This window comes from Salmo salar, chromosome 16 (assembly GCF_965601325.2).
Source record: "Salmo salar chromosome 16, fSalSal1, whole genome shotgun sequence".
In the NCBI taxonomy this organism is placed as follows: Eukaryota; Metazoa; Chordata; class Actinopteri; order Salmoniformes; family Salmonidae; genus Salmo; species Salmo salar.
In genome coordinates, this window is record NC_138306.1 from 69,608,270 (window position 1) to 69,622,500 (window position 14,231).

The 14,231-nt window shown below is 39.5% G+C and overlaps 1 protein-coding gene across 1 annotated transcript in view; it reads right to left on the bottom strand.

Annotated features, from left to right (window-relative positions):
- Window positions 1–11,317: 11,317 nt before the first annotated feature.
- Window positions 11,318–14,231, bottom strand: part of LOC123727865 (homeobox protein engrailed-1-B) — a 4,473-nt gene continuing 1,559 nt past the window's right edge. Inside the window, exon 2 of the mRNA XM_045697636.2 lies at window positions 11,318–12,109. Coding sequence (XP_045553592.1) covers window positions 11,790–12,109 — 320 coding nt within the window. The 3' untranslated portion in view covers window positions 11,318–11,789. The remainder of the gene's footprint in view (window positions 12,110–14,231) is intronic.

Sequence of the window (14,231 nt, forward strand, 5' to 3'; positions counted from 1 at the left end):
AAATATACTGAAGTATCAAAAGTAAAAGTATACATCATTTCAAATTGTACATTTCACATTGTAGGAATTTAAAGTGATGTTTGCTCTGATCATTCTTGACTCAAACAAACTATTGTTTTTCTAGCATGTCAGCATCTGTCAAATGCAACTGGATAAGGGTCCAGATTTGAAGATTAATACTCACGCTAATTCAGTAAACTGTACACATTCATGAACGACTATTCTTTGGAGGAACAAATTCAATTGGTCGCGAGACTTTTCCTTCAACTCTCTGTGACCAATCAGATCAACACAAGAGGACCTGCACCAATGAGAGTTAGCAGCCAGCCTCCACCGTCTCTAACAGACTCTTAGCCATACCAGCAGAACACTTGACTCTTCCACAGCATTCGACTGTAAAACTGACTGCCGGTTCTTGACCCTTATCAGTGTTGCGGGTAGTATTTGAGGTAATGTTTCCACTGGTGAAAGCCAATGCCAGAGACCACCCCTTCAGTCCAGCACTCCATCTATCTCTAGTACATATTAATGTTATTTTCGGGTCATTTAACTTCCCTGGGTGAGAGGCTGTGGATGACACATGGCAGTAAATCACAGACCAGCAGAATGGATGGGTGCCATAACAGATTATCATGAGGCTTCCAGCGTGGCCCAGCAGCCATGGAAAGCACATAGAGGGATATAGGAGATACACATGCAGATACACACTAACACATATGAATGGATAAATGTTGTCACACACATGAACATACAGGTACACACATATGCATACACACACACAGAGAGAGAGAGAGAGAAAGAGAAGCATACACACACATAAACATACAGGTACACACATATGCATACACACGCACACACACACTTACATAAACACACAGGTCACAGATCACACACATCCTCCTACACAAATACCGTACCTCTTCTTTCATAGTCCCTTTTCTATCAATCTCTATGACCAATGTACAGTATACCAATGTACAGTATCCCTTTATCTCTGTCTCTTCATCTCATTTAGACAAAGGAACTGCCGCCAATAACATACATATGTATTAGTTATCATAAGAACAACACGTTCTATTGTTTTTATTCAAAAGACATTGACATTTGTCTAGTTATTGACACATGTTAGTTTGAATTAGCATTGATGGATTTTATTTTATTTTTGTGGAGGGAGGGGCATAGGTAATAATACTGCATCCTTTTGAAAAGTGCAAGATAGAGTTAGCATATTTTTTGCATATTTTTACATATTTTTCCAAATGTAATCTACAACACAAAGTAGATATTGTTCCCTTTCATTTAATGTCAGGACTTAGGCATTATTTTTGCTAACGTACGTCATGTGAGGAGCTAGTTTGCTGCGTCTATACGTACATCATGTGAAGAGCTAGTTTGCTGCGTCTATACGTACATCATGTGAAGAGCTAGTTTGCTGCGTCTATACGTACATCATGTGAAGAGCTAGTTTGCTGCGTCTATACGTACATCATGTGAGGAGCTAGTTTGCTGCGTCTATACGTACATCATGTGAGGAGCTAGTTTGCTGCGTCTATACGTACATCATGTGAAGAGCTAGTTTGCTGCGTCTATACGTACATCATGTGAAGTGCTAGTTTGCTGCGTCTATACGTACATCATGTGAAGAGCTAGTTTGCTGCGTCTATACGTACATCATGTGAAGAGCTAGTTTGCTGCGTCTATACGTACATCATGTGAAGAGCTAGTTTGCTGCGTCTATACGTACATCATGTGAGGAGCTAGTTTGCTGCGTCTATACGTACATCATGTGAGGAGCTAGTTTGCTGCGCCAATACGTACATAATAACTCCCCAATATTGTTTGGTCACAGAGGGCCAATTTAGCGATGACATCACTCGTCTGTAACGAGAGCCCATGACAAGCGTATGTAAATTGTATATGACTAATCGCCTCCCGCATCACCTCTTGGCACCTCCGAGCCGGGGCGATGAAAGACGGAGCGAGGGAGAAATCTACCCAACAGCCCCTGCTTTTGAAGTGAGGAGGCTGGGGTGAAAACATGGCCAGCCAAGCTGCCCGCCCACGCCACTATCCCCCAAGCCTCTCCTCCACCCTCCCTCCATCTCTCCACTCTTCACTTCACCATCCCATGAAGTGATTCCATATGTCCAAGGCATGTTAGATGAAGGTGCTGGTGACCACCCATACAATATGCCTCTTTGATAATCCCAGATCCTACTCTTTATCTGTCTGTGTACATAATAATGGACCTTCATTTAAAGAGAATGTCAAGATGAGTCTGGACAATGTGAAATGTGAACCACAGATGTCATTGTAGATGGAGTTAACATTTTTTCCACCAGCCTTCAACGTGTGGAGTTTTTTCCTGTAAGGAATATAAATGTGTCACCTCTGAAGTAGTGCAGCCATTGACGAAGGATGAGAGGCAACACGAACTCATCAACTCAAGAGAACTTGTTTGTGTCTGTCTTCACTCAAGTGGAACGGTCTAAGGAAAGCTGTTTTAACATATATTCAATCTGGGTGAACTTGTTAATAATGTTATTTCTGATTGGTCATGGTTAGGCATGTGGTTATGTTGATGGCATTCTTAGCCAATTATAAGTGCTGCATTTCTCTGTGATCTATTTTTGTAACTCATAATGCCTTTCAACAAGTTTCTAAATCTCTCATAACATTTTGTGAGATATAAATTCAATATTACATATGTATTATATTATATATTTATAAATACAGCATGTTAAATCCAGAGCTATTATTTCTATATATAAAATGAAACTTTCAAACGTTTTCTACAGAAATATATATATATTTTTTTGTTTTCTACAGCTATATTACACAATGATAATGTACATAATGTACAATTCCACAGTTTAAATCATGACTTTAATAGTCTACTTATGAAACAGTGCATTCACTATAACTGGACAGAATTGAATGGATCAAAGTGACCGATTTTACTATTATTTTCTTAACTCAGGTATTTATGCCTTTTACAGAGGTGGCAGGTAGGCTAGTGGTTAAGAGCGTTGGGCCAGTAACAGAAAGATTGCTGGTTCAACACCCTGAGTTGACTAGGTGAAAAAATCTGTCCATGTACCAGCAAAGCACTTAATCCTAATTGCTCTGGACAAGACTGTCTGCCAAATTACTAAAATGTAAATGTTTCACATTATGACCATAGTATAACATCTTATTTCAGATGATGATTTATATTGTATAGATATCAGACCGTAGCTTATGCATTTTGACATCGATCCAACAATAGACCGGATAAGCTACACCATAAACGTCCAAGTCTCTCTAAAGAAAAAGATCAAACCTTAAATACTCTTCTGGTTTTCTTCTAGCCTCGACTTAAGTGGGAAGAATACATTTTGTGACTGTCACATAGCTGTGGTGGGACATACTATAATTTGAAGTCGCTTCCTTATTAATTAAAGATATATAGCTGTCCAAAAGTATCCTGTCTACAAAAGTGCACGCTCGATGTAGCAAATTATAACCTTCAGACCTCTTCATTTTCCTTACGAATGGCATGTACGCCTCAGAGAGAGTAAGGGAAGGTTATGGATACTGGGGTTATCGAGGACGCCGTGCCATATTCTTGGAGACTGACAGTGACAAAACAAAGCATTTTCATCACTCAGTGGGAAAATAAAAGCAGTTGATATTACTTTGGGTAGTTGCATTATTTCAATTAGTTAACTATAAAACAGCAGACAAGGTCAGATTTTCGATTGTCTTTTTAATAAAAAAATGATTTGAATTTAGCTTACTTGTTGAATTTGTAGAAAATAGACTTGTTTATACTCGCTACAAATATACTCTCAACCACCTGCAAATGGGGAATGACTCTTTGGCCATTGGTGGTTATTTCCTGCACAGAACAGCACTCATCCCCTTTCACAATAAGACGTGACCAGACTATCGCCATAGGCTTCTCTCCAAAGCTGAGAGTTTCCCTTCCCTCGCACATAAGCTGACGTGCGAGTCTGTGTTTCTGCTGCCGGTGGCACAGGCAGCAGAGAATTTGACTTGCAGAACAAACAAGTGGCGCTGCCTATATCCGCCATGTAATTTGTACTTATCTGTCGGATATTTACGGCTGTTTTTTGCCCGGTGCCCCCAGACCATCTCAGCTGCGCCATGGGAGGTTCTCTGTCAATGCCACCTTTGTTGTGTTGCTCCCAAAGATAGAGCGGTGCAATTGACAGGCCATAAAATGCAGTGAGTCATCTTCCCGTCTTCCCCCCTGTCCTCTCTGCCATGGAGATCATGGCACATGCATGCTCCTTAGAGCCCCCTCCAGCCTCTCGCTATCTCTCTCTCCCCTCTCTCTCCCCTCTCTCTCTCTCTCTCTCTCTCTCTCTCTCTCTCTCTCTCTCTCTCTCTGTCTCCTCTCTCTCTGTCTCTCTGTTTCTGTCTCTCTCTCTCCCTCTTACTCTCTCTTTCTGTCTCTCTCTCTGTAAGTGTCTGTCTCTCTATTTCTCTCTCATTTTCCGTCACTCTTTCTCTCTCGCTTTCGCTCTCTCTTTCTTTATCTCTCTCTCTCTCTCTCTGACAACAATCCTGGGGGCTGAAGGGGAATCAGCTAAGGGCTTCAATCCCTCACTGACACACCGCCACAACCTTCTTAAACTTCTAAGAGTGAGAATCGGTTACATCCACTTTGAGCCTAGAAACTTTTCTGAAACTTCTTTGTTTCCACTTGTAGAAAGAATTTTCATGTTTCCAATTTACCACCAAACATGATTTCCTGTGCACATATCATTGCCTTATTGGTTATCAGTTTAGTTTTCAGTCTTGATTGTGGTTCATTTCTGGATGTAAAACAAATAATGACTTTCCAATGGGTGGGAGAGAAGAGAGGGTGTTGAAACTGTTGGCCTGTGTCTCCCTAAACCCTCCCCCTCCCCCTAAAGAGGAATCTCCCATAATTCAGGAGGCAGCAGCTGGAAGGGGATTACTCTAAGGTTCTGTACTTAGCAGTGGGATGGTCACAGGGTAGTGATCTAAGGAGCTCTTTTCAACTGCCTGTGTGTGTGTGTGTGTGTGTGTGTGTGTGTGTGTGTGTGTGTGTGTGTGTGTGTGTGTGTGTGTGTGTGTGTGTGTGTGTGTGTGTGTGTGTGTGTGTGTGTGTGTGTGTGTGTGTGTGTGTGTGTGTGTGTGTGTGTGTGTGTGTGTGTGTGTGTGTGTGTGTGTGTGGTGTGTCTGCGTACGCGCATGCATATGTGAGCCGTGCGGGCATGTGCATGTAGGTGTGTGTGTTTTGTTGTGTATGTGAGTGGATTTGTCAGTGTCTGATGCCAGGTTCCTGTGTGCGTCTGTCTGTCTGTCGGTCTGTCCATGTATGTTGATCTGCATCTGTCCGAGGCCCTATTATGGATTTGAAATAGGTTCCTAACAGTAAACACAGGGTCAGGGAAGATGAGGAATTAAAACAAGACAGGCTCTGGACCTCTGAGCCTCCATCCACATTGTACTCTAACAGGATTAAAACTCACTTTGCCGGTGCATTTGCATACTTTAGCCCTATTCAGGGTCACTTGATGTCTCCGCATCACTTTGATTGCCCTAGCGTGACTTTGCTGGTCAGGGAGGAGACACAAAAGGGACACCATGCGAACCTGCAATTCTCCTTGGTGATGCAGCCTGCAACCTCAAAAGAACCCAACTATATTCCCAATCCATTCTCTCAACGTTGTAAATAACAAAACGATGTTTGTTTTCTTCTTTAATATGCCTCATTCTGTATCCAGCAAGTACATTCAGCATCCAGTACACTCTACCTGAAAATCTTTTTTTACAGCTCCCCCTTCAAATGGAGTAATTTCCAGCGTCTTCTTTTATTGCTTTAATTTGCATATAAATTAAATGCATATTGTAGCTGTAAGGCAGACTATGCTAAGTATGCACTGGATCCCAGGGTTCCATTGTTTTATACATAAACCTCATGCATCTGCTAAATGATTAGGTGGGGAAAGTATCCTTGTCATTTTTAATTGGCTGAATAACTTCTCCCTTTGCGTCACTCAGTGCTATTCTAGGGCAATGTAGATTGCACCTTGCGATTCCGAGACATTTTTCGTAAATTCTTATCCGGGTTTGCACACATAGCATGTCAAATACTCAATATATTTTATCTTCTGTGACTTTTTTCCAACTTGCTGCACTGTGTGTTGTCAGACCAATTGATGATGAAGAGGCAAGCATGTCACATCATGTAATGTAATGTCAAGTCAAACGCTTACCTGTCCGCTGTGCAGCTCCCGTAGGCCTACTGATCGTGCTGGGAACTTCACCACACTTTTGAGTGTAAGTTCAATGTTGTATTTGAATAGTAGGCTATGTATATTACATTAGTCCATTGATAGTGGGCCTAGGCTATGAACGTATTCTTCTTGAAATTGTCAATGCAAACAAACAAAAAAGGATAGCATTAGCTAACGCATAGACAACGTGGCAGAAACAACCATAGAGAAAAGGCGTCACCGAGTATACTTGAAAGAGTTGTTGAATATGACCTTACCATTATATTTTTCTGCACCAACCACTGAGCTGGATAACAATGTATTATGCGTATAGGTGCCGTATGAACTGTGTCGCTCTACCTATAGATGTCTTATTAAGATGTCATAATGCATTGAACTGAAATGTCCACATTAACTAGACTACATTAATACGCTTATGGTGGCTGGGAATGTCCTTATAAAGTCTGAAATTAATTAATGCTGTACATTTTTCATTAATTGCCAGGCTACTCCGCCCATAATTTAAGTCCAATGTTAACAGAAGTTATTCAAATAAATGATGCATGAGTGGTGCACGTGTGTGTTTATTAAAACTCGGGGAGTTAATTGAACGTCGAAACCCAGAGCAGTTCGAACAACATTGGAAATAATTAAAAACAAAACCGAGGAGAAGCCCAGGGGCGGTTAAATGGTTGGGCTGCTGTCCTCTCCAGAGAAGTGGGCAACCGTTAATTAAATCCGAACTCATTTCTGGTTAAGTAACAAACAGATAGGCTTATATTAGGACCAACGAAATAAACTAGGTACATGACCATGTATTTCAATTGAATAGGCTTTATTGTGTGTGTTGGACGGAGCCAAATTAAGTTGGAAAATCTGTATTATGAATTAATGATCAAATGAATGGATGAATGCAATTGCACTTTCAGAAGTACGCCCAGTAATCAATAGGCTATAGGCCTATAGAAAATCAATTGGTATGAAAAAAGGCATTCATATCCTGACATTCAAGGTTTGTTTTTGTCAATTGTTCATAGTTTACCATTTCTAATGCGTTGCACTTGGGCTAGGCTTGCTGCAATACGCAGTCATCCTTAATAATTGATTGAGTAAGCAAGTATCAAAAAGTAAAAGTAATTTTTAATAAATAGGGACTTATGTATCAATTTAAAAAAATAGCCCTCAAAAAGGTAGAAGCGTTTAATCTTGAACGGAGAGGAAATTACGAACAAATGATCCATGTCGTATTATATTAATTTCAACTTTGTCATTGTTTTTCTCTTACCTGCATTATGCTACGAACCACGTCCGTTGTCAAGTAGTAAGATAATGTTATTTTGGGGTAATGCAAAAATATGTGGTCTTCCATTTTTAATAGCATATGCCTACGCTTATTTTGAGAAACTATGAGTTATCTAGACAATATAGGTCCCAGTGTAGGCTTGTTTTTGAAGGCACATTTAACTTCGAGAAATTGATTTAATTAATTAACCATTTCCATGGGGTATAAAGATGTAGGCAATGTAGGCTATAGGCTAGGCTACATATCTGCAGGGAATAGCAATATCCTGGCGTATTTTGTCGCACAGTGAATATTTTAAAGAAGATAATGCTGCAAGCCTACGCAGGAAAACACCAAAATCCTATACACACCTGCAAAGCATAGTGTTCACCAATTGATAACTAAGTTTAAGGTATTTTGGAGAACTAAAACAATACCCTAATTTTCGATAAAAGTGGATATTCGTCCAGAGCAGTCGTATTACGTAGCCTATTAGGTAACCCAAATATGTGAACAAGTTCAAACGAAGGCTATATAAAAGTCTGTTATGTGGGTTTAGCTACTAGGCCTACTTCATCGCTGGCCTAGACTCTATTTCAACGAAAGTTGCAAGATGATATAGGCATTGTTCGTACTGCAACTATCGTTTAAGAAGCCCATGGCGTTTCGTTTCTTCGCCCCTCACTTTCAGAATAACCTATGTTGGTTCCTTTCAGGCAATTCAGATTGTTGGTAGGGGACCTCTTCACTGAGGAATCTGGCAGTTTTTTATGATTGTGTTTTTTATATTTACCTTTGTGTGTTTCCTATGCCCCTGCTATGATTGTGTAATTGCTTGGTCTTGGGTTCCCTCGAAAAGAGACATTGGTCTCAATGGGACCCTGTCTAACTAAAGGTTAAGTAGAATAAGGTGCCAAATCTACTATTGCCATATCCTACTCCGGTCTTGGATTGGACTGTACAAGCTTTTTAGTAAACCTTTTTCTTACCTTGTTCTATTAATTTTTTTTTGCAAAATATCTACTAATGTCTACTTTTGTGAATAGGTTGTGCTATAGGTTGTGCTATAAATAGAAATGACTTGTTTTGACTGCCCGGTCTGACCTATGGCTTGCCCATGGGCTTTGAGACGCAGACACAAAGGCCAGCGCCGCCTCGTCGGGACATTTAAGCTATTGGCTAACCCAATGAGCAACATACTGGCATTGAAAACAACGCGTGTCATGTCGCAGGGTGCACGGGGAGGCTTATCAAACATAAACGGAGGTTACAGGCCGAATTGGAACCTAGTAAGAATCACATAGGCTAGTGTAGGGCAAGAGTAGCCTATATAGAGACTAGATTGAATGGAAATACGTTCCTTTACGCAGAAAGACTGATGAATTTGAGCTTTGAAACTGACAAGAGTGCACGGAAAAGGCGCCAACTATACAGTTGGAATCTGATTTCTCATTTTTTAATTCCATAAATATGCTCTTTAAAGATCTGATTTTCCTCTGACCAATAACATGTCCCGTTCTTAGATCTTCTGCCTCTTTTGGCGTTCCCCCATACCGCCAGCGTGTTTAATCGAATCTTGTAAATGCCGAGAATAGTTGAATAAGTGAAATGAGATCCATTCTGGAAGAATAGCTACCATGTGTTAAGATGTCCGGTGACGGTGGCAGGGAGCTAGACAAAAAGGATAACCTAACTCTTGTTCGAGAAAGTACCCCAGTAACAGGAAATTAATAAATATACATAACATGTCTTTACCATAAGGCCACGTTATGAGACAGTATCCTATACAATACAGTGTGTTGTGTTGTGTTGTGTTGTGTTGTGTTGTGTTGTGTTGTGTTGTGTTGTGTTGTGTTGTGTTGTGTTGTGTTGTGTTGTGTGTGTGTGTGTGTGTGTGTGTGTGTGTGTGTGTGTGTGTGTGTGTGTGTGTGTGTGTGTGTGTGTGTGTGTGTGTGTGTATATATATATAAGGGAGGGGGCGCTGACTTAACAAGAGCAGAATTGATGTTGTATTGGCTGGAACGTCACCTTGTTGGTTGCCATAATAATATTGCTTTACCACAAGGCCAAGTTATGAGATAGTATCCTATACAATGCAATCATGTAATACAGTGTGTGTGTGTGTGTGTGTGTGTGTGTGTGTGTGTGTGTGTGTGTGTGTGTGTGTGTGTGTGTGTGTGTGTGTGTGTGTGTGTGTGTGTGTGTGTGTGTGTGTGTGTGTGTGTGTGTGTGTGTGTGTGTGTGTGTCCGTCTGCTCATCCGTTGCATATAGCATATATTCTTAAGCATTTTAACTCAGATGGTGAATTCTTGCAACGTGTTCACTATTCACTTCAGTGGAACTTAATCTTCTGTTACATGTATGTTTATCTCTAAAAGCTTTTAATACATTTGTAGTCATGTAGTCAAGTTAAAAAAAAACCTAAGCGTGTCGACTTTATTATCGTTATATATTTCATGAGGAGACTGGAAGTGCTATTTAAAGCACAACATAGCCTGCACAGAGATGATGACGTTCTGAATTGAGCCACGCAGTTTCTTGGAGAAGACACCAGCCACCATATAGCAGTGGTGTAAAGTACTTAAGTAAAAATACTTTAAAGTACTACTCAACTATTTTTTTTTTATCTGTGTATTTTAATTTACTATTTATATTTTTGACTACTTTTACATTTACTTCACAACATTACTAAATCAAATAATGTACTTTTTACTCCATACATTTTCATTGACACCCAAAAGTACTTTCAATGCTTTCAATGCTTAGCAGGACAGGAAAATTGTCAAATTCACTCACTTATCAAGGGAGCATCCCTGGTCATCCCTACTGCCTCTGATCTGGAGGACGCACTAAACACAAATGTTTCGTTTGTAAATGTGTTGGAGTGTGGCCCTGGCTATCCGTTAAAAAAAAATGTAAAAAGGAAAATTGTGCCGTCTGGTTTGCTTAATATAAGGAATTTGAAATGATTTATACTTTTACGTAAGTATATTTTAGCAATTACATTTACTTTTGTATAAAGGCATTTTGTATAAAGGCATATATTTTTTTAAGTATTACAATTGGGTACTTTTTTCCACCACTATGTAGAAACTTCATCACCATGTCTTATACCATTAGCCTAAATGTAGACATAGATTGTATCCCAATGATAAGGGCCGAGATAATGCTTGTACTCATAGTAATACAATATTATTGAAGAAAGAACAATAATAATAGGCCTACTAATCGTAATACTACTACTACTGTTCCCCCCCCCCAAATAAACGAATAATATAAAAGAACTTCCATGAGTACACTGTGACTTTGACGGATATAGGCCTGCCTATAGGTTACATGGTTTCCGTGAGTGTGTAGGCTTTAAGGTAGGCTAGGCTACACACAGAGAGGCACGCCTGGACCTTCTGTCCTATTAACAAGCAATGTTTGTATAGCAAATGGCACAGCTCGTGGGAAATATATGCATGTCAACATTATCTGAATGAACTCACTAAAAAGGTACGCGTAGTCTATCACTGCTTCGTTGATGAAGAATATGTCTTAGATGTCAGAACAACATTTTAAAAGTTAGGTTTGTTTTGCATTGCAGGAAATAATTATGTCAGTGAAGTTGTATATTTGTCCCGAAAGCTTAACAAAATAGCCCATATTTGGTCATTGTCTCGTCGGACTTTATTTAAACGACATAGTGTTAGTCTTGGGCCTTGAAAGCTAATAGTTTTTAATCGATTCACAAACTACGCTTTATGTATAGCATTTCAATGAGGAATGAAGCTGCAGCACAATCTACATTTTTTATTTATTTCAGACTACATATTCTCTGAACATATTAAAATCTTTGGCTTGGCGCGTCGGTTCAGAAACGCAGTCTGTAGAATTGTGAGAGATTGGGGAGAGGGGCGACAGAAATCACAAAAAAAATCTATGAGTCAGACACTTATACTAAAACAATGGCCAACAACATCATAAGAAAAAGAAAAGTTAAAATCTCCAGCAAGTAGGGATTGATACAGACATAACCTTACCTGAAATTAAATATATACAACGTCATATTGTTTTGGCTATATATAAACTTTAATAATGTTCGTATTTTATATAATTATGTCCATATACTGTATCATAAACAGAAATCGATTTTAAATAGCATCTGTCCCAGTCAAATCGTATTTACCTCTTCCGTTTTCAGTTCACAAAGGAGTTCAAGCACTCTGCTTCAGTTCAGCGTCTATTTTGCCCTGCACGAGGGGGGAAATTACTCGCTATCATCCTTCTCCTCCTGGACCGTGGTTGTGGAATGGTTGTACAGTCCTTGGGCCATGAGTTGGAGTGCCAGGCCGTTCTTGTAGCCATTCCCCTTTTTGATTTTTGCCCTCTTATTCTGAAACCAAATTTTTATTTGGGATTCATTGAGATTCAGTTCTGTGGCCAGTGACTGTCTCCGTTGTTCTGTTATGTAGCGATTTGCCTGAAACTCGGACTTAAGTCTCTGCAGTTGTTCAGCCGTAAACGCGGTTCTGGGTCGCTTGTCTTCTTTCTCATTTTTCTTCTTTTTCAATTTCCGTGTCCTTGGGCCTGATGTAGAAACAACAGTGAAACGAACACGTAAATATCAGTTAGTCCTAGGCCCAACAAACATTAATTTACACATTACTAAAACAATGGAGCATTGCAATGTAATAAATATTGTTCATGGCTAAATGTGTGTTTGCAATCATTGCGACCATTTCACCCCAGGCGCAAGGTTCAAACAAGGCTAAATGATGAACAGTTGTATTGACGTCATTTATTCATTTGAATATTCATAATTTAAGAAATGCATTAACACATGTCTTCCAATTACATAATACAGAACCAAAAACATATAAGCAACGTCAAAACAATAAAATGTAGGTCTAGCGGTGTGAAAGACCGTTATCCTCGATCGCGTGCCTATTTTACGCATATGTTTTGGCCTAGGCTATATGTGGTCTACGAATTTCATAGTTTCCTAAGACAGATAGGGTAATACCAATAATAACAATATAATATCAAACTACATGCCTATACTTACTAACAGACTATTGTTGATTTGCATGCCTTTTTTTTCTGTAGGCCTACCCTGCAGATACCCTGCAGACCGGTGCAAGCACGAGAACACAAAGTATGCTTTTAGTCCTCCTTAGCACAAGTAGGCCTATGCCCCAGCTCAGCCACTATTCCTCCGTCAGTTAACGAGCTCATTCCATCAACGTGTGTAATAAAATCTCGGTGCCATAAAATGTAAAAGTAAACAAACTAAGGCAAACATATTTGGTTATTTACTATTTCACTAGTCTATGCTTAGACCTACATTGCAATAGGTCTATCTAAAACGCCATTGCACTGGAACGTAGGCTACTGTTTTGCAAGTTGCTATTGAGATACTTGGCTATTCTATCCACAGCCAAGTAGCGTGCACATAATTACATCTGAGAGGTTCATCATGTAGCATATACACGGTGCTAATATTGCGATAAAGAAGATACATGGATATAGGTTCATTAACCGTTTATCTTTTTATGCACACTTTCTGCAAACGTGTTACCTAACAGCTATATAGGCCTAGCGCATAGCTAATAAAGGCCTACTATTCAGCCATTCGATTGACTTCTCGAAAAACGCAGACAACACAACAAAATGTAGACTGTCATTTCAGAAAAAAAATAACAATTTCTATAGGCTAAAAAACACAATTAGGTCGTATATTGCAAAAACAAGCTGCGGATCCCAATTCAGTCACTGCATTGTAGGATACGGTTTAAATCAGTTTGATAGTGGATTGCGTGAAACTCAACTATATGCTTCTACTGCTATCATAAACACAAAGGCTAGGCCAAAATAGCTTAACATGTAACGACAGGGGGTCACGTTAACCTGCAGATATAGGCTACTTTCTGAATACAATAACAGTAATAGGCCTACAATAGCAAGCCTTATACTTTTTAATTGGCGGGATGTTTTTATTGGACATTTTCATCCGCGTTATGGACTGTAGCCCTACGTCATCTTTATTTTGTCATTTGGAACAACATGGGCCAAAATAGCTTAACATGTAACGACAGGGGGTCACGTTAACCTGCAGATATAGGCTACTTTCTGAATACAATAACAGTAGTAGGTCCTACAATAGCAAGCACATACACGGGCTAGACCAGGGCCTACTTGCCGAAAATATAACCTAGGCTATTTGATTAGCTAAAATATTTATATAGTCTGTCGGTTAATTCCATTTTCATAGGCCTACATTGTTTTGCCAGATATCATTCCCGAAAGATATCGAAACCAATAGGCCTGGTGTTTTCCCCCCCAATTCATATAGCCTAGGCCTAAATCTTATAGCTTAATCAGTCAATCAATCACTTTAGTCAATCAATACATATTTTCTGAATTCTGAATGCCATGTCAAATTCAGAAAGACTGTGGAAAATAAACCCTCAAACATATTGACAAGGCAGTCTATGCAAACCCCTGATTTACACCATAGGACCATCAATATGCGCGTCAGGTGAAAAGAAAGTCAGCTATTGTAGCCTAATCGAAGGACATAATGGTTGAATTATGTAGATAATATAGACTAAACTATTTGATTAATCTATCGTTTTTTTTCGTGCATATTTTGCAGTTTGGGTGATTTGGAGACGGCCTACATCGAAGGCTTGCCTAACAGTTAACAGTC